This window comes from Nicotiana sylvestris, chromosome 8 (assembly GCF_000393655.2).
Source record: "Nicotiana sylvestris chromosome 8, ASM39365v2, whole genome shotgun sequence".
In the NCBI taxonomy this organism is placed as follows: domain Eukaryota; kingdom Viridiplantae; phylum Streptophyta; class Magnoliopsida; order Solanales; family Solanaceae; genus Nicotiana; species Nicotiana sylvestris.
Window position 1 is genome coordinate 61,439,227 of NC_091064.1, and position 20,877 is coordinate 61,460,103.

A 20,877-nucleotide genomic window follows, 5' to 3' on the forward strand; every position below is an offset into this window, starting at 1 on the left:
GTTACTGCAAATTTGGAAAATAGATTTGTAGGATCTATAGCAGGTGTTGAGACTACAGATTCTGGAGAAGTTGGTGGTAAAAATGAAAAAGGAAAAAAAAAAGAGCAAGGGTGCTAGGAGTACTATGAGGGGAAAGGGGACAAGTGTGGTTGATTCTTCGCCCACTCATGTTAGTTTAACCAAAGACGCATGTGCAATGGTTGTTTAGGGAGATGAACCTAGTTCATCTGTAGAGGAAACCCTCACAGACCTGCAGAAGAAATTGACTGAAAGCTATAATCCAGCTTCTTGATAGAGTTATTAATGGCACCAAAACTTATACCATTCCCTATGGCTTCATTCTCACAACTGTGCTTGCACATTTCAATATACCTCTGAAAAAGTGAGAGGTTAATACAAGTATGGATCATTTTTGGGTTAATACTCTGCTTGCTTGTGATTATGAAGTCAATGTCACTCCTAAAGAACCTAGTTCATCCAAAAGGTACCAGTGAATAGTAAGGTCAAAGCCTTGGTGCAAGAAAGTGGGGCTAAGGATGCTGAGATTGAAAGGCTGAAGAAGAGGTTGGTTGAGGTGGAGACTAAGAGAGATGCTCTCAGAACTGAGCTGACAAGAGAAAAATAGAAGAATGATGGCATTCTTCAAGGTATGCTGAAACTCCTCCAAGTCAAAAACCAAACACCTAGTTCTTCCCAGCCCTAAGCCTCCTAGCCTAGTGTAGATTAACCAGTGACCCAGTTCGGGATTTTTTGCTTCTTTTACTTATGTTTTTAGTATTTTTATTTCTTCTTATGTTTTGTCGTAGAATCTTATCTATCATCAATAAAATTCACTGTCTTTTGCTCTAACTGTTTGTTTATATTTCTTTGATGTTTAAAATTATTAGTTTGATCTATGATGATTAATTCATGATTGCATTTGAAGTAGCCCCACTGGCCATGAGTAAGTTTTAAAATCTAGTTATCTCACATTTTATGCAAATTTTCGATGATGCCAAAAGGGGGAAAAAGGTTGTGCTTTACACTTTTAACAGTGATGTTTATAACCTAATGTACCTGGTCCTTGATGATAAGTGAAAAAGTTCTAACTTTGCATTGATGTTGAGCTGATTTCTGGCAGGGCCTAAGTGTATTGAAAGCACAAAGTTTGTCATCATCAAAAAGGGAGAATTTGTTGGTCCAAGTAAAGGTTAAGTTTTGAAGATTGACAAAGGAACTCAGACATGAACCAGGTTCATCCCTCAAGTGCACAAAAGCGGGCAGATTCGAGCATGCGGGTTGCACGTGAAGGAGATAAGCTTAACTTGGTGTACTTAATATCTCATGATCGAAAAGGTTGCATAATTGATAAGGAGAAGGACTCCTTAATCAAAGAGAATACTATCCAAGATAGGGAAGGAGTTAGAAGTTGAAATCAACTAGAACTCTTCCACCAAGGAAGAGTTGCATCAGAATCAGAACTCTAGTTATTTCTTCATCTACTAACTCTATAAATTGCAGGATGTTCTCACATTACATGAGTTGCACATAAGCAGAAGTTAAACGTGAATTGAGAGCAAAATAGCAAGGCAATTTTGCAAGCAATTTATGTGTGATTCAAGCGTGCAATCCTGAAGCTACTTGAATCAGATAGAAGAACCAGTTCCAAGTGTCTATCTTTTATTCTAGTTCAATTGTAGTAGGTGATTTTATATTATACCTTTTAGCTTTTATAGAAGCAATTGTATTAGGTACCTAGAGTTTTCAAGTTAGAGTTAACTTGAAGTTGTCGCAACAGTTGAGGTTGTGTGCCACAACGGGATTAGAGTTAATCCTAGGTTTACAAAAGAGTTTTTGTAAATGCAGTTTTTGGCTCAGTGATTTTAGTGGAGAGTTTGGGAAAATCCTACTAGAAGGTAGGTCGTGGTTTTTTCACCTTTTGAGCCAGGTGTTTTTCACGTAAAATCTTTGTGTTCTTTATTTTCTGTACTTATCATTCCGCAACAGTAGTAGTTGGAACACATAGAAGAATCAGGTCCTTCTATAATCAAGTTAAAGGAAAATTGGGTACCACACAAATCACCTCCTCTTGTGTGGTATTGAAGTCTAAAACATCACTTTAATTATAAGATTGCCCATCAATAAAACTGATACAGAAGATTAAATAATTACAGAATCTATCTAAATCTTCAATCTTCTTCCTAACCTTTTCACTGAGTATTAATACTCTTCCATGAATCTGTGAATATTGCTATTAAAGGCACTTTAAAAAATAAAATATTTAACATAACAATATTAGTGCACGCCAATGGAGCTAAGAAGAGTATTTATAATACCTACGTATAAAAATATAACCAATTAAATTTCATTTTACCAACTTATATGAAACATCTTTACAACATTAAATATAATGTGGCAATTGAAATTCTCAAGTTTCTTGAACCGTAGGTGAGTAGCAGAACCATGTCTAACGGTGGTACCTAAAAATGTTAACTATCGCTTAAGCAAAGTAAAAGGTAACTAACAAAAGAGTGAAAAATGACCTGGGTTTAGAGAATTACTTATTTTATGTGTTTAAGTTAGATACAAATAAACAAACCAAAATAGACTTTACCTTCTCGAAAGAGAGTTGCTGATTTTCTTCAAGAGAAAATTGCATTTATGATAATTTACATCCCATAATTGGAGACTAATATAAGTGGTAAGAGAAAAAGTTGTTGACATGACTCCTCTCATGTGGACCTATGCGCGCAGTAAATTAAGAAATTGACTACCTATTAAATTAGTAAGATGATTGTAATCTGAATTGACAAATTACATGTAACTCCACAAGTTCTCTAGGTAATTTATAGCAACGAAGGGGTATTTGTTAATTTAGTGAAATTGGAGAATTGACTATAGTTTTAGGGAAAACAGGAAAAAGAAAAGAAAAGAAAAAGAAGAGCAAAGAATGAAGAAAGAATATTCATATCTCCTCACTCGATTTCATGCTCTCGCTCTTCAATTCCTTCCGTTCCTCACTTTTAAGTTTCTGCATGATGGAATTCTAGACATTGTAGCCGCATGAGCGTAATTTGCCATTTCTTTTGGTAATATATCACTTTATTCATCCATCAGGAAACTTTCTCCGATCCATTACGCATAACATTACTAAATACTAATACTGCTAGGTGTTAACCATAAGAAATGCAATGGCACGGGAGAATCTTGTGAAGAAGTGTTATGTTGTCCAATCCCAAAAGTATGATTTTGATTTGCAGTAATTAATTTGAAGAAATAAAATAAAAGTACGTTGGATATTAAAATGCTTCCTTCAGTTAAATGTCAATCCTTCAACTTTTGATCAGATCCCATTGGCAGCCTTTGCTAGACGTGATCAGGCTTTGTCATCAACTTTCCATTACCGTTGAATTCTTCGTCGATATTTTCTTCTTCTTTTCTAACAATACAAACATATAATTTCTTAAATTTTTGGATTGTTGTGAAAAAATAAAATTGTGGAGGAACAACAGTTGGAGATATAAATCTAGTATTTGAAACTTCTCCGTAGGAACACATCCTTTTATATTGATGAGTAAGAGAACTTGATCGAAACAACACATCCTTTGGTATACTACTAAGCGTAGGGTTTTTAATAAGTAGGCAAATATGTAATTTAACTTTTAAGTTAGGAGCTTTCCAATTTTAATATAGTATAGATAGATATTGATAGATATAGATAAGTTTCAAAAGTTATATTTTTCTTCTTCAACTTCGTGCCAAGTCAAACGAGCTCATCTAAATTGAAACGAATGGACACTACTGAAAAATTGGTCTACGGTAATGCATGGAAAACCGTTCCAATATGTAGAAAAACCGTTGCCGTAGTGATATTGGAACGGTTTACAGACCGTCACATCCGCTTGCGTGCCAATAGAGCTATAGGAACGGTTCTTGGAACGGTTTTCATCTCCATTGCTATAGAGACGTCCATCGCAACGGTTTTCCTTTATCTATTGGAACGATTATTTCTTCCAATTGGGACGGTTTAAAACCGTTACTATAATGTGTATGCAACGGCTCATAACCGTTGCCATATTATCTAATGCAACACTTTTGTAAGCTATTGTTACGGTTATTTATGGATATAACAACGATCTCGTTAAGCTATTGTAACAGTTGTTTTTGTATTGCTACGATTTTAACTACCTATTGGAATGGTTTAGAGGATATTTTGGAACGATTTACCAGATCTATTGGAATGGTTTACATTCTAATGGCGCCATTTGTGTCCTATTGCAACGGTTCTGGTAGGCTATTGTAACAGTTCATTTAAAACAGAAATATAGCTCCTGTTGTAAATAAATTTATATATATATAAATTTATTTACAACAGGAGCTATATTTAAATATATATATATATAATTATAATAATACTAAAATTTAAATAAATCACAAAATGAAACTATTAATAATATAACTCGTCCAACAAGCTAATAATATCCATAAAAGCAAATGTTCTACCCCAAGTGCATAAGTTTAATACATTTCAAGATAGTTAGTTTCAAAATGTTGACAACAAAATATTCCTAGAACATTCATCTATAGCAATTCAAAATTCATCTTAAGTAAGGTCTAGATCTTCATTGCCTTCATCTTCTATTTCTTGATCTACTCCACCTATAAAAGAGGATAAATAAAGTCATTATCTTTCGTCTTGAATGCCTAGACTAAATAAATTGATCAAAAAAGAAAAAGAAAATAATGGGCATACAAGATGCTAGTCACGAGCCTAGCTCTTCTACAGAAACACATTATCTAGACCCAAATTTGGACATTAAATGTACATACAAGCTACTAAAAAGGAACAACATATCAAATTAATCCCGTTATAGGATTTAAAAGGAAAAGAAGTCAGTTTGCACAAATTTGGTTTTGTGACCACTAGCTAATTCCTGATTTCATATCACAACATATGCCAGAGTAAGGAAATTATATAGGAAGGAATAACAATTATAATAACTTTTTTCTGCAAATGAGTCGACCAAATAATAACCAACAGTGAATAATAAGTAGTGCAATCAACTTACCATACTAATTCAATACATTGACAATGTTAAAGTACCTGCAACATTTACTCTTCATACTGAACTTTTCTTTTGAAAAGGTAAGGTAGTGTTATAAATCCAGAACTAACAATGTGCTATTGTAGCTTTAAATAATTAACAGAGGCAGAAAAAGTAAAAGGATAAGCCCCAAAAAACCAATCTTGTAATAATTCTAACACCTGAAGAACAATTTCAACCTCATTTACATGTTCCATCCACACCAAAAGCAAGAATAGGATGTTAATGGAGTCCCCTCCACGGCCTTTGATAATTGGAAAAAGCACCAGATTTATCCTTTCCTATTGTAAACTCAATAAATATTGCAAAGTCTAATATTGCAAAGTCCAAATATATTTTGACAAACTCATGATAAAGACCAAACAAGACACAAAGTTTAGACCTTTCAGATAAATAAAACAAATTACCTCTCTTCCTCAACTTTATTCTATAATCGTAAAATCCCTATATTTAACAAAAAATTGTAGCTATTTAGACATAAGTATCCTATACTAGCCCAAAAAAAAAATCACTTCATAACTAGACCAAAAAATGCAAGTAACCTAACAGAAAGCTAGCAGTGGTTTTCTCGTAAAATGATGGGCAAAATGGATGAATTCTGGAGTACATTTTCAGTGCAACAATCTTTCACAACATCACAGGTAGTACATGGTCAAGAGTACACAACAATAAGCAAGTGGACACCATACGACTATAGGTACACAGGCAGCAGATTTGAACACACCACAACAGCTATCTCGATGCATCACAGAATAAAACAATAAGGGATAGACAAAGTACAGAGGGATATGATGCAGCATGCTTACACGCAATCATAATATGGAATAAATGCAAAAGTTCCAACAGGAAACAAAGAGATGAATGCCAGATACCAAAGGAAAGACAATCACCTATCCAGGGAAGATATGCTGAGAGGAAAATCAAAAACTCAGCCAACAATATGGTGCTGGAAACAATACTGTCCTCAAAAAACAAGATCCATCGACATAGGATGCAAGCTCAAACACTAGAGTTAAAACACACAAGTGTTGACAAGTACAAGAGAAAGGGTCAAAATGACGATCAGTAGCGTGCAAATAAGCAAAATTACTACATATGTAGTATCTCTGCCCCTCTGCCCGAGGTAAGATCTGCGTACATATTACCCTCCCCAGACCCCACTTGTGGGATTACACTGGGGTTGTTGTTGTTGTTGTACTACATATGTAGCATCATAGTGATTAAACATGCTATTCTATTTATATAAAAGGGGAAAATGGGTCTGAGGGATTAGAGTGAATTGGGGAAAACCGACAACGTAATGGGAGATAAGGGAAAAGTGAAAAGGGTTCAGATTTGGGGAAAATATGACTGGATCTACAGTAAAATGAAAAGGGAAAAATGAGTACGAGGGATTAGAGAAATTGGGGGAAAGCTTTATTGGAGATGAAGGAAAAGGGAAAAGGGTTCAGATTTGGAGAAAAATAACTAGAGCTAGGCCACATCTACTTTTATTTAGAAAATAAATAAAAATTGTGGATTTTAACTATATATTACATATTACATATTACATATTAAAATAAATAAAAAGGTAAAAAGGTTTAAAGAGAGAGTACTAGATTTGGCGGGCTACAAGAAAAAATTAAGGAGGGAACAATAACCGTTCCTATAAATATTTTTTTGGAAAAAACTGTTGCTACTGATAGATATATTGTAACAGTTATAGAAACCGTGGATATAAGAAAACGTACAGCAACGGTTATTATACAATGGAAACGGTTTGGTTGCTAAAGTGTACTAATAGTATCCAAAACCTTTGGTAACGGTTAAAACCGTTGCAATAGAAATCTGTGGCTACGGTTATGTAACCGTTGCTGAAACGTCCGTTGCCATAGGGTAATTAAGAGTGAGATTGAATAAATAAATTAATATTGATAAATCAAGAAACTAAAGTCAATATGAAATACAACCACAACTCTAGAACGTAAAGTTTAGTTCAACATAAAAATGAGAGTCAAATGACAATTCATCTAAAGAAACAAAAATTTCTAGAACTAATAAACTATACTCTCTCCGTTCCAATTTATGTGAACCTGTTTGACTGGCACGGAGTTTAAGAAAAAAATGAATATTTTTGGAATTTGTGGTCCTAAACAAGTCCAAATGGGGCTCAGATTATTTGTGCGGTTATAAAAGCTTCTCATTAAAGGTAAAGTTGTAACTTTAAGTTAAATTGTTACCAAATTTGGAAAGTGTTCATTCTTTTTGGAATGGACCAAAAAGAAAATAGGTTCACATAAACCGGAAAAGAGGAGTACAATTTAGAAAAGAAAAAGAGAAAAAAACTGCTGCTGCTCAGTTCTGCTGATGCCTGCATATCTCCCCAAAGCTGCGTTCTCTTTTTTACTTATATAGGTATAAATTTTGCTGGTCTAAAATACCCTTATCCTAGTTCCTCACAACTTAATACATCCTCGCGTTAGTCACGCTTCGCGAGCTCAAACTTTTCGCTGCCAGAAACTATCGTCGAGTTCTCACTAAGCAGACAAATCTTTTCTGCCGGGGCTCATAAGTAGGGATGACAAATGGTGCGAGGCAAATCCGCGCACACCCGCGAAGACTCCAACCCGCCCCGTCTCGCAAAACAAAATTTGTTGTTTTTAACCGCCCCGCCCCGCAAAAAGCCGCCCTGCCCATTTTACATAAGACAAAAATGTTTAACTGAAGAATAATAATATATTTAAGCCATAATGAAATGGTCCCAACTGAAAAGGACAAAAACAATTCTGCGAACTCCTTCAACACCTTCTAAGTTGTTTACTTTGTCAAACTAATATAAGATATAAAATATTAAAAATAAAAATCTTGACTCGCGACCTGCCCCGCCCCGCCCCGCATTAATTTTTTAAAAAAGAAATTAGAACCCGCCCCGCCCCCGCAAACACTGTAACCCACCCCGCCCCGTTGCCATCCCTACTCATAAGTTTATCAAATTCCATTTTTTCATGGGCAAATCTTTGCTACTATTTACTTGTGTCTCCAACCAATACTCCACCACAGGACGTTGTCTCTTTCCCTGATGGATCCAAAATTTTAAGAGGATGAGTGCACTATTACGAAGAGATGAATCCAAGATTTATATTGACCAGTTGAGACTTTAGCTTCTTACTATGAGCCTATTACCACTTTAAAATTATAGGTCATAATTAATTTTTCGTTGAAATTTTAACGATTTTTAACATATATACTATACTCCGTATTGAAATATTGGGATCATTGAACTGTTGATATGCTACAACGTCCTCCCATGCTATTAGCTTTCATGAATATATTTAATTTAATTATACAAAATATTGATATGACAAGAGAAGATTAGAGATTTCAATGTGTTAGATTTGGGAAATTTGAATTAGTAAACCAAATTTAAAGAAAAAAAATACCTAACTACAACACAAGAGGGGAACACTATACATGCCCACAAACATGAGATTTAAGACCCTATGCTCAATTCTATGGAAAAGAAAAATAAGATAGGCATGAGACTAAAGCCCCATAACTTCACTTGTAAAGGTATATTCAATCGCAATATAGGATGCTTTTAGTTTGGGTGCACACATAAATTTATATAAAGTTTAAGATGTACTATCATTATTATACATAGTATTGGGAGAAGAACATGGGTTCACGTGCTCCATGCTCCTCCAACTAGATACGACCATGCTGCCAGAGTGCTTGAATTTCAAGAATAACTCCATGTCACCTTTAAATGAATTTCACTTCTTCTGAAAAATCATATTATGTCACGACCCGAATGTTACGACCCAAAATTTCAACCCGTCGTGATGGCGCCTAACACACACTTATTAGGCAAGTCAACAATCGCATAATAGCTAGCATTTGAATAAACATTGTTTCAATATACTAAACAACAGAAATATCATAATTCTCTAATAAAAACAATAACAAACTACTACAACAACCCCCAAAATCTGGTGTCAACGAGTGCATGAGCACTACCAAGTATCAACATAAACAAAAACTCTAGTACAACTGTCTGAGTAATAGAACAGTACTAAAGAAAATAAAAGAAAAGAGAGTCAAGGTCTGCGGACATCATAGCAACTACCTTGAAGTCTCCAAGCAGGAAATAGCACGGACCTAGCAATCACCATGTCCAGATGTACACGAAGTGCAGAGTGTAGTATGAGTACAACCGACCCCATGTACTTAATAAATAACAGAACTAACCTTAGGCTTAAAGCAGTGACGAGCTCATAAGGATACAATCAGAACCAATATAATGACAACACATGTATAATAATGACAATGACAATAAATAACTCTGTGAAATTTCTATAATCAGCTCATTCATGGTACAGAAATTTAGACATGCTTTCAAGTTCACAATTAAAGACCAACAGTGATAAGAACATGTCAAGTATAGCTAGCATGAGGAATGATACATCTCTATACCTACATGTCAAATATGTATGTCAAATGTATGATTTTACAGTGATATTCTTAGGTACTCACACTCTTAGAGTACTCGTTCCCTTTATTTCAAATTCTCACTCATCATACACACAATCACTTAATACTGTATGGATGTCTGGCATCAATGCCCCTCACCAAAGCACGTGTATATATCCCTGTGCCTGCGTTCACTGCTGGTATGTCAAACTCCAGAGGGGCGGATCCTGCCCAAGCGCTAATTAAAGCCTATAAGGCCTAGTGCGACGTGCAGCCCGATCCACATAATAATAGTAATAGTAAAGCCAATATAGCCAGCTACGACGTGCAGCCCGATCCACAATATCACTCACAACACGACTCTTAAGCTTACCTCAGTCCTCAATCTCTCAAGTCTCAAGGGCTCACAAATCTCGTACCACTCAGCCCAAACAATGATAACATGTGATGTAATAGTGAATGATAAACGAAGACTGAGATACGATATGCAAATATTGAACCATGTCCGAGTATATAATTGCAGTTAAAGAAGATAACTCAAAACAACAGAAATAATCCTATTAGGTCTCAACTGAATAAGTACATAACCTAAACATGATTTCTAACATGAATCACAGCTCAATTACTCTAATAAGTAGAGATTTCACAGATAAAATAAGACTTGATATTAACATAGTACAAAAATCCATACGGATCATGATTACCATGGTGCACGCCCACATGCCCGTCACCTAGCATGTGCGTCACCCAAACACAACCCAAATAATATATTTTCCTAGGATATGTACCCTCAATTCCATGTTTAGAAGTGTTACTTACTTCAAAAAGCACAACTCAATACTCCAAAAAGCCCTTCTTGTGCATATCGGCATCCGAACGCCTCGAATCTAGTCACAAACAACTTAATATAATCAATACAAGCTTTAGGAATCGAGTCCATATGATAAAGCTAAGATTTTTAACCAAAATCAAAAAGTCAACCCTGGCGTCGTACCTCCAAATTCGACAAAATTCACAAATTCCGAACGTCCATTCTATTACGAGTCCAACCATACCAAAATTATCTAATTCTGACCACGAATCGATCCTCAAATCCTCAAATTCACATTCCAATAAATAGTCCAAAAATCCCCAAATTTTACCTCAAACACACATAATGTAGGTGTAACAATCAACGGGTAAACAATATTTATCAATAAAAGTGATGAATCTTCATTTACCTCTTCAATTATTGTGAAAGATGCTCAAAAATTCGCCCTTAGCCGAACTCTACAACTCCAAAAATGAGATAAATACCAAACCATTCGACTTATAAAATATTCCAGTGAAATTGCACCTTATGATCACTATTTCCGTTTCTGCAGTACCGTTTCTGTGGTCCAAACCTCGCACATGCGAGATTCACTTAAGTCTCAGCGACGCGCACCTGCGGTACCCTTTCCGCATCTGCGGAGTCGCTTCTACGATGACAACTCCGCATCTGTGGACCACAGGCTCCCAACCGATTTTGTTTCTGCGAACGACAAGCTCATCTACCCTTCTCCAAATGCGGCTCCCCATCCACATCTGCGACCACTGCCAAGCCTAGCTTCTATGCTTCTGCAATCACATCCACACACTTATGACCTCACAGGTGCGATAAATCCTTGCATCTGTGCATCTTCCCATCTCTAGCCAAATCCCGTATTTGCGCATACGTGGTCGTTTCTGTGGCTCCGCATATGCGGCCAAAACCTTGCAGGTGTTGTTACACTAGACCTGAAGCTTCATCATTTCCTTAAGTCCAAATCTCATTCCGATTTCAATCTGAATCACACCCACGGACCCTATCCAAACCTACCAACTTGTCCTAAAACACGATACAAACTTAGTCAGAGCCTCAAATTACATCAAACAACATCAAAATCACGAATCATACCCAAATTCAAGCCTAACAAAACTAATTATCTTTAAACTTCTAAAACTAATACCGAATCATATCAAACCTACTCCAATTGACCTCAAATTCTGCACACAAGTCATAAATGACACCATGGACATACTAATACTCCTGAAACCAAAATTCAAGCCCGGTATCAACAAAGTTATCTCTCAATCAAACCTCCCAACCTTCCAAACATTCAACTTTTCGGACATATGCCTAAGTTCAAAATCACCATACGAAGCTATTGGAACCATCAAAACTCCACTCTGGGGTCGTCCACACAAAAGTCAAACTCCGATCAACTCTAATAACTTAAGCCTCCAACCTTGGGACTAAGTGCCCTAATCCACTTCGAAACTTCCCCAAACCTCCCCCGAAACCAAGCCAACCACCCCGAAAAATCACATAACCATAAATGAATACAGAAGAAGCGACAAATGGGGGATCAAGGATAAAATACATAAAACAACCAGCCAGGTCATGACATTCTTCCCCTCTTAAATAAATGTTCGTCTTCCAACGGGTCTAGAATCATACCTGAAGTCTCAAATAGGTGTGGATATCTTCTTCGCATCTCCCTCTCGGTCTCCCAAGTAGTCTCCTTGATTGGTTGGCCTCTCCACTGAACTTTCACTGAAGCTATATTATTTGATCTCAACTTTTAAACCTGTCGATCTGAAATGGCCACCGGCTACACAATATAAGTCAAATCCCTATCTAACTGAACTGTTCTGAATCTAAAACATGTGAAGGATCACCATAGTACTTCCGGAACATAGAAATTTGAAACATTGGATGAACACCCAATAGACTAGGTGGCAATGCAAGCTTGTAGGCCACCTCTATTATCTTCTCAAGTACCTCAAAAGGGCCAAAATACCGAGGGATCAAATTTTTCTTCCTCCTGAACCTCATCACCCTCTTCATGGGCGAAACTTTAAGCAATACCTTCTCTCCCATCATATATACAACATCACGGACCTTTCGATCAGTGTAACTCTCTGTCTAGACTGTGTTGTACGAAGCTGATCTTGAATCAACTTGACTTTCTCCAAGGCATCCCGAACCAGATCAGTGCCTAACAACCTAGCCTCCCCATTCTCAAACCAACCATAGGCAAACTCTATTGGTAGCTGTTGTTATAGGCAAACTCTGCAAGTGGTAGAAACTAATCCCAAGATCCCTCAAATTTCATAACTCAAGCGCGTAGAATATCCTCCAAGATCTAAATGGTGCACTCGGACTGTCCGTCCGTCTAGGGGTGGAATGTTATACTAAACTCAACCTGTGTGCCCAACTCTCGTTGCAATGCTCTCCAATACTACGATGTGCACTATGTGCCTCGATCAGAAATAATAGACACCGGCACATGATAAAGACGAACAATTTCACGGATATAGATCTGATCCATCCTTTCTGAAGATTATAGGTAGTCACAACCAAAATGAAAAGTACAAACTTGGTCAGTCTATCCATAATATCCCACACTGCATCGAATTTCTTCAAAGTCTATGAGAGCCCAACAATGAAATCCATGGTAATACACTCCCACTTCCACTTGGGAATATCAAGTCTCTGAAGTAAACTGCCCGGCCTCAGGTACCCGTACTTCACCTACTACCAGTTCAAACACCAAGTTGCATAATCCACTATATCTTTCTTCATTCTTCTCCAGCAATAGTGTTTCCTAAAATCCTAATATATCTGGGTGGTGTTGATACCCAATTTTTCCCTATAATATTTTTTTAAAATGCATATATACCTCCAAAACTATGCATTAACATCAATTAATATTTTTCCATCATTTCTGCATTTTTAAGGGTTTTAATTAATTTATCCCAGTATTTTTATTTATATAAAAAATTACTAATTGCATTACAAATAATTTTGTAATAATTTTGTGGCTTAACTTTATTATTTGTACTATGTTTTAATTATTTCACAAATAGTTACCTGTGCACCAACAGATGTGCGAACAGTCGTGCGGTATCCCAAAAGAGCAAAAGGCAACTTTTCATGCCATTGCCTAGAACCTTGGATCATCTTTCTAAGAATATTCTTGATGTTCTTGTTCGCCGCTTCAATGGCTCCATTGGCTTTGTGCCGGTAAGGGGTAGAATGGCGATGCATGATTTTAAACTATTCGCATACCTCCTTCATCAAATGACTATTTAGATTGGCTACATTGTCAGTGATAATGGTCTTTGGGATACCAAAGCGACAAATGATGTTGGAATGAACAAAGTCTACCACCGCTTTCTTGGTGACTGCTTTAAAAGTGACGGCCTCCACCCACTTGGTGAAGTAATCAACTGCAACCAAAATGAATCTATGCCTATTTGAAGCCTTTGGCTCGATTGGCCCAATAACATCCATTCCCCAAGCAACGAAAGGCTAAGGAGAGGATATGCGATGCAACTCTGAAGGAGGCGAGTGAATTAGGTCACCATGAATCTGGCATTGGTGACACTTGCGAACAAAACTAAAGCAATCTCGCTCTATAGTAAGCCAATAATACCCTGCCCGCAGAATCTTCTTCGCCAAAATATATCCATTCATGTGTGGTCCGCAAACCCCCGAATGCACTTCACTCATGATCCGCTCTGCTTCCGTGGAATCTATGCATCTCAACAAGTTTAAATCTGGGGTCCTCTTATACAAAATTTCCCCATTCAGGAAGAAACCACCGACGAGCCGCCTTATAGTTCTTTTTTGATCTCCTTTGGCATGCTCTGGATATTCTCTTATTTTTAGGAATCGTTTTATGTCATGATACCATGGTTCACCATTTGGTTCTGTCTCAATTGTATTGCAGTAACCGTGTTGATTCCGAACTTGGATTTCTAGTGGATCAATATGAGTGTTGCCTGGATAAGGGAGCATTGAGGCTAAAGTAGCCAAGGCATCGGCTAGCTCATTGTGAAACCTGGGAATGTACCTAAACTCGATGGATTTGAATCTTTTGCTCAAGTCTTGCATACATTGTCTGTACGGAATAAGCATGATGTCTCGAGTCTCCCATTCGCCTTGGGCTTGCCGGATAAGCAAGTCGGAATCTCCCATAACCAATAGTTCATGCACATCCAAATCGATGGCCATTTTCAATCCTATGATACAAGATTCGTACTCTGCCATATTATTGGTACAAAAGAACCGAAGTCGGGCCATTGTAGGGTAATGATATCCAATAGGTAAGATGAGGATTGCCCCGATCCCAACTCCTTTGATATTGACAGCCCCATCAAAATACATTTTCCATACAGGTTGATCATTTGGAACTACTTCCTCTATTGAGTTGACCTCTTCGTCTGGGAAGTATGTGCTAAGTGGCATATACTCATCAATCAACTGGATTCTCTACCAAATGAACAACCAAAGCCTGTGCTTTTATCGTGGTGCGAGTGACATAAACGATGTCGAACTTTGTGAGCAGGATTTGCCATTTTGCGAGCCTGCCAGTGGGCATTGGCTTTTAGAAGATGTACTTCAAAAGATCTATTCTGGATATGAGGTAAGTAGTGTAGGCCAAAAGATAATGTATCAGCTTCTGAGCGACCCATGTCAAGGCACAACATGTCCTTTTTAAAAGGGTGTACTTAACCCCATAATTGGTGAACTTCTTGCTCAAATAATAGATTGCGTGTTCCTTTTTGCCTGTTGCATCATGTTGCCCCAGAACGCATCCAAAGGAATTAGCCATCACCGATAGATATAAAAACAAAAGCCTACCAGGTTCAGGTGGGACCAGTACAGGGGGTTTTGACAGATAATCTTTGATCCTGTCAAAAGCTTTTTGGCAATCGTCCATCCACTTGATAGCGGCATCCTTTTTCAGCAACTTAAAGATGGGCTTGCACGTGGTTGTGAGCTGAGCAATGAACCTACTGATGTAGTTCAACCTCCCGAGCAAACTCATGACATCTTTTTTGTTCTTCGGGGGTGGAAAATCTCGAACGGACTTTATCTTAGATGGATCCAGTTTAATGCCTCTCCAGCTGACTATAAAACCGAGGAGTTTTCCAGATGGAACCCCAAATGCACACTTGGCGGGATTAAGCTTAAGGTCATACCTTCGAAGCCGTTTGAAGAACTTTTTCAAATCGTGCACGTGATCAGCTTGTGTCTTTGATTTTATGATGACATCATCGACATATACTCAATCTCTTTGTGCATCATGTCATAAAAAATGGTGGTCATGGCCCTCATGTAAGTTGCCCCTGCATTATTTAAACCAAATGAGATGACCCTGTAACAATAAGTACCCTATGGAGTGGTGAAAGAAGTCTTTTCTGCATCATCCTCATCCATTAGAATTTGGTGGTATCCAGCATAGCAATCCACGAACGATTGTATCTCATGCTTTGCACAATTATCTACAAGAATGTGGATATTTGGTAAAGGAAAATTATCCTTTGGACTTGCTTTGTTCAGGTCCCTGTAGTCAACACAGACCCTAGTCTTTCCATCCTTCTTTGGCACATGCACAACATTCGCCCCAAGTGGTGTATCGGACATCTCTGGTCACATTGGCGCTCAGTTGCTTTATTATTTCCTCTTTGATTTTGTCACTCATGTGTGTTTGAATTTTTGTTGTTTTTGTTGGATTGGTGGAAAATCAGGATACGTAGGAAGCTTATGGACTACTAGATCAGCACTTAAACCAGACATATTATCGTAAGACCAAGCAAACACATCTCTGTATTGAAATAAAAGTTCAATCAAGGCATCTCTAGTTTTTGTTCAGTGTGAATGCTTATCTTCGTTTCTCTGACTTCTTCATGACTTCCGATATTAATTGGCTCAGTTTCTTTGAGGTTGGGCTTAGGCTTGTTTTCAAAGTGTTGCAACTCTCTTTTTATTTCCTCAACAACCTCATCTTCATCATATTCAACCTCTTGATGCATTATTTCGATATTAGATAGCTTTTTAAGATCTGGGCGTGAATTCTCCATGCATGTCATGTTATTAAAGTTGACATTAACAAAACTGAAATGGAAATAAAATGACAGGAATTAGAAAGAAGGAAAAGATACATAACTTAATACGAAACTGAATTGCATTTTATTGAATTTGAAAGGATAGAAGGGTTAACATAAAAAACAATCATATTAAGATGTCTGGATTACAACCCTGAAAGTAATCCAAAATACAAAAAAGAAGCTGCAAAAGCGAACTACCAAGACTCCTTCCTTGTGGGGAAAGAAATTGCTTCCCAGTTGATGAGCATGGTGTCTGGGCCAATTAGTTGCACATCGGCACGACTAGTGCCTTCACCAGCCTAGATCATATTCACTTCAGAAAACATCTGGCTGAGGCCATGACAAATTTCATCAATGTTTGATTGCACCAAGGAATTTTGACCCTTTTGGAGTCGTGGCTTAACGAAAGTGTAGAAAATGTGAGGGATAGGTTGTTGCAAGTCCCAACCATACTTTTTGCGGTGCTTAGCTTTGTTTTTGTCTGCTTGTGTTGTCCTGAAACCTAAACTAAAAGTACCCTCATCACTGAACGGAGAAATAGGTTTCGAAATTCCTTGCAGTGATGCCCCCAAACCTTTTCCTGGCTTATAACCTTGTCTCAACATTAGTGTTGCCACCATTAGAGATGTGGCGGAAAGACGAGGATGCAGAATGGGCTTTCCTTCCTCAACATGGTCCATAGAAACCACTTTGAAAGCTTGATAGACGATGGACTCACACCCTTCCTTGGCCTCAATGCACGGATTAACGGGTCTTTATAAATGGATGACTCGCCTTCTCCGTGAACAATAATCTCTTGCCTGTCATGTTCGAACTTGACCATCTGATGCAATATGGATGGCATAGCTCGAGCCATATGGATCCATGGCCTTCCAAGAACAAAGTTATAAGAAGTGTACATGTCTACTACTTGGAAGACAATTTCAAAGTCAACCGGCCCAATTGTCATGGTAAGGTTGATCTCCCCAATGGTATCTCTCGTTGAGCCATCAAAAGCCCAAATGCGAACATTGCTAGGTTGGATTCTGTCTGTGTTGATTTTCATGCCTTACAAAGTAGAGAGAGGGCATACATCTACACTCGATCCTCTATCAACCATGACTCGCTTTACATAATGCCCCTCATATTTGACGACCAGGTGCAAAGCCCTATTATGCCCGGCTCCTTCCTCGGGAAGTTCATCATTAGTAAAGGAGATTCTGTTCACTTCGAAAAATCTGTTGGCAATCTTCTCTAATTCATTCACTGTGGTCTTCTTTGAAACATGTGCCTCGTTCAGGGTCTTGATTAGTACACATGCATCTCTTTTGAATGTAGGAGCAGAGATTGTAGAGAGATTTGGGCAGGAGTCTTTCTTAGCTGGTCAATGATTGAGTAATCGTGAACTTTCATCTTTTTCAAGAACTCTTCTGCCTCTTCTTCAGTGACAGATTTCTTTATTGGCAATTGTCCTTCTCTGATTTGCTTGGCCTTCCTCAACTCCTCTGGAGAGTAACACCTCCCTGATCGAGTCAAACCTCCAGTTTCCCCCACTTCTTCTATGATTTCCTTGCCTTTGTATGTCATCACAGTTTTGTTGTAGTTCCAAGGAATGGTTTTTGTATTTGTCACAGGGGTTTGCACGGCAGGTCTGATTATGATCGGCTTTGTTATACCCTTTGTACTGCCCTGATTCTGCCTTGTGATAGGGTGGCCTTCAAGGACATATAACCTTGGGCTTGGAACATTAGAGCGAACTTCCAATCTCATGACCTTGGGAACAAATAAAGTTACATTTTCTGAGCTCAGGGCGCCTTTTACAATCAATGGCACATCTCGGCTCAGACTCACATCTCGTTTGGTTCCCTCTTGAATTGTTCCCACGGTCATCTCTGCCCGATAAAATGGCTTGTGTTCCTGATCTCGTCCAATCATTCCTACAAAATGAACATCGTTGTGTGCTGGCAATGGGTTGTTTGTAACATTGGGAGGGTCTTCGCCATTTGTTACAACAATCAACTTTTCAGTGATGAGTCTTTCTATAGCTCTTTTCAGAGTCCAACAGTCATCGGTGCTATGCCCCGGGGCACCTGAATGATATTCACATCTATCATTTGCTTGAAATTCATGTGTATCGGGATGCATATGGTGGGGAGCGATGGGTCCAATCATGCCCATCTGTTTCAGCTTCTGGAAAAGACTAGAGTATAGTTTAGCCAATGGGGTGAATTTTTCCATCGGCCTCTGCTCTCGACCGTAATCCTGCCTAGGACGAACATTGTAAGGTGCCCGAAAATTTTGCTGCTGAGGTCGGGGGTTCCTTGGATCTGGTGCACGTATCTGTTGATTGGTAGGTTAAACATAGGATTGAGCATTAAACACTGTATATTGTGGTGGGCCCACTGAGTATTGAGGAATTGGTGGAGGATAATAATGTTGAGGGTAGCTGGATTGCCCATGTGGAACTTGTACATAAGGGTGCAATGCCCTTCTTTGAACTTCCCTAGATCCCGAAGTCATCATAGAACCTTCATCTCTCTTTTTCCTATTTTCAAAACATCCCGACCCATTTTGGATCGCTTGGGTGGTCGCTTTGAGAGCAGCCTGACTTACAATCCTGCCAGTCTTTAGGCCATTTTCGACCATTTCCCCTATCTTGATTGCTTCGGCAAAAGGCCTACCCATTGCAGACATCATGTTTTGGAAATAATCAGGCTCTTGAGCCTCCAAAAAGACAGTGATCAACTCATGATTATCCATGGGTGGCTTAACTCTGGCCGCTTGCTCCCTCCACTTGATGGCATACTCCCTAAAGCTTTCAGTCGGCGTTTTCTTCATATTGGATAAGGAATTACGATTTGGTGCAATATCAATGTTGTATTGGAATTGCTTGACGAAGGCCTGGGCCATGTCATCCCAGACATGCCAGTGAGAGATGTCTTGGTCAATGAACCACTCAGAGGCTACCCCTATATGACTTTCTCCAAAATATGCCATCAACAATTCTTCTTTTCCACCTGCACCCCTCAGCTGGTTGCAGTACCTTTTCAAGTGGGCGATAGGGTCGCCGTGTCCATCATACTTCTCGAATTTTGGTGTCTTGAAACCTGGTGGCAAATAGATGTGAGGGAACATACATAGATCACTGAATGAAACACTTTTGTGACCACCTATTCCTTGTATGTTCTTTATGTTTTGTTCAAGACTTTTCATTTTCCTAGCCATCTCATTCGGCTCACTTGTCTTTGCAGGCTTTTCATTTTCCGCTGGTGACTCGTACTGAGGAGTCTGATTGTAGGGAGATGAGACCCTGAAAGCCATATTTGGGGAGTAATATCGGCCATCATAAGCTTGAGGTAGTGGCTCATTGTTCGGCCTCGTCACAGGAGGTGGCGGCGGGATTGTATATACTGGTGCGCCAGACACGACAAGAGGGGTATTCCTGACCGGTGCGACTGGAGGTCACATATTAGAGGTACTAGGGGTAGCATGGAGGTTGTATTTTGGCACATACCCTGGTGGTAGAACATGATCACTCGCTACATGGAGCAGTGGTTGAGTAGCTCGGGGTACGGTGGAAGTTCCCTTAGAGAGACCCTGGGGTGGAGGTTGACCAGAAACCCAAGCTTGATATACATCTGACAGTTGCTGTCTCAATTTACTTATTTCCTCTGACTCTTGCTCGGCTGATTGACCCTGCGGATTGTCGGTGAGCAACTCGATTTCATCATTGTTATCCATTACTACTAGTCCCTTAGATCTTGTGAAGTAATGATGTGTTGCCAGATTCACCACAACCAACCACCTTAAACTTAGTGGATTAAGAGACAACAAACGTGTTAGGGTTAGGCATTTTATAGATATGAATTACATGTAATATGCCATGCTCCTAACATCATCACCATTTCTAAAATGCTTTTGGAAGGCTTCATGTTTCATTCTGGCTTATCAGCTTGTTGCTTATTGACACTGTTATTCCCTTCTCTTTGTTTTTTCATTTTGTCCTTTCACTCGCCTTATTTTGATCCCTCACTTTAGAGTCATTAAAAAATATTTGATCGAACCTTTTGTGGGTTGCATACGTATCATGTTGCTGCATGAATCAAATCATTTACGTAGTTCATGACCATTTTTTAAAACAAACAATCTTTTTGGTTCATTTTCGAATTTTTCTAAACAAATTCTTTTTCAATGATTTTCAATATATTTTTTTTTGATACAAGACTCAAAAAACAAGAATTACATAAAGATAAACAATTAAACAAGACCATATTTGGCTCAAACAGACTTTTTTAAAAATAAAAATAAAAATAAAAAATAAATAAATAAATAAATAAATAAAAAATAACAAGACTAAAAACAACAAAACTCTTACAAACTCAAAGATAACAAAAGAATAATCAAAAGGACTGCTAACTAAAGAAGACTTTGATCTCTGCAGCAGAATCCAATAGCATCACTG

At 38.2% G+C, this 20,877-nt stretch overlaps 3 protein-coding genes and 1 long non-coding RNA gene across 4 annotated transcripts; all 4 read right to left on the reverse strand.

Moving 5' to 3' along the window:
- Positions 1–4,400: 4,400 nt before the first annotated feature.
- On the reverse strand, positions 4,401–6,510 carry LOC138876523 (uncharacterized). The gene is made up of 2 exons (XR_011401836.1): positions 5,975–6,510; positions 4,401–4,638 (listed from the first exon to the last, which is right to left on the reverse strand). It is a non-coding gene; the product is annotated as an uncharacterized lncRNA (long non-coding RNA).
- A 2,917-nt stretch (positions 6,511–9,427) lies between these two features.
- On the reverse strand, positions 9,428–13,587 carry LOC138875112 (uncharacterized). The gene is made up of 3 exons (XM_070153933.1): positions 13,411–13,587; positions 12,439–12,590; positions 9,428–9,536 (listed from the first exon to the last, which is right to left on the reverse strand). Exons 1-3 carry the CDS (start codon positions 13,585–13,587, stop codon positions 9,428–9,430), a joined length of 438 nt encoding a protein of 145 aa, XP_070010034.1.
- Positions 13,588–13,851: 264 nt separating this feature from the next.
- LOC104233114 (uncharacterized) lies at positions 13,852–15,373 on the reverse strand. The gene is made up of 2 exons (XM_070153934.1): positions 15,059–15,373; positions 13,852–14,814 (listed from the first exon to the last, which is right to left on the reverse strand). The coding sequence occupies exons 1-2, from the start codon at positions 15,371–15,373 to the stop codon at positions 13,852–13,854; spliced, it is 1,278 nt and encodes a 425-aa protein (XP_070010035.1).
- Positions 15,374–17,723: 2,350 nt separating this feature from the next.
- LOC138875113 (uncharacterized) lies at positions 17,724–20,156 on the reverse strand. The gene is made up of 3 exons (XM_070153935.1): positions 19,930–20,156; positions 19,029–19,725; positions 17,724–18,755 (listed from the first exon to the last, which is right to left on the reverse strand). Exons 1-3 carry the CDS (start codon positions 20,154–20,156, stop codon positions 17,724–17,726), a joined length of 1,956 nt encoding a protein of 651 aa, XP_070010036.1.
- Positions 20,157–20,877: the final 721 nt, after the last annotated feature.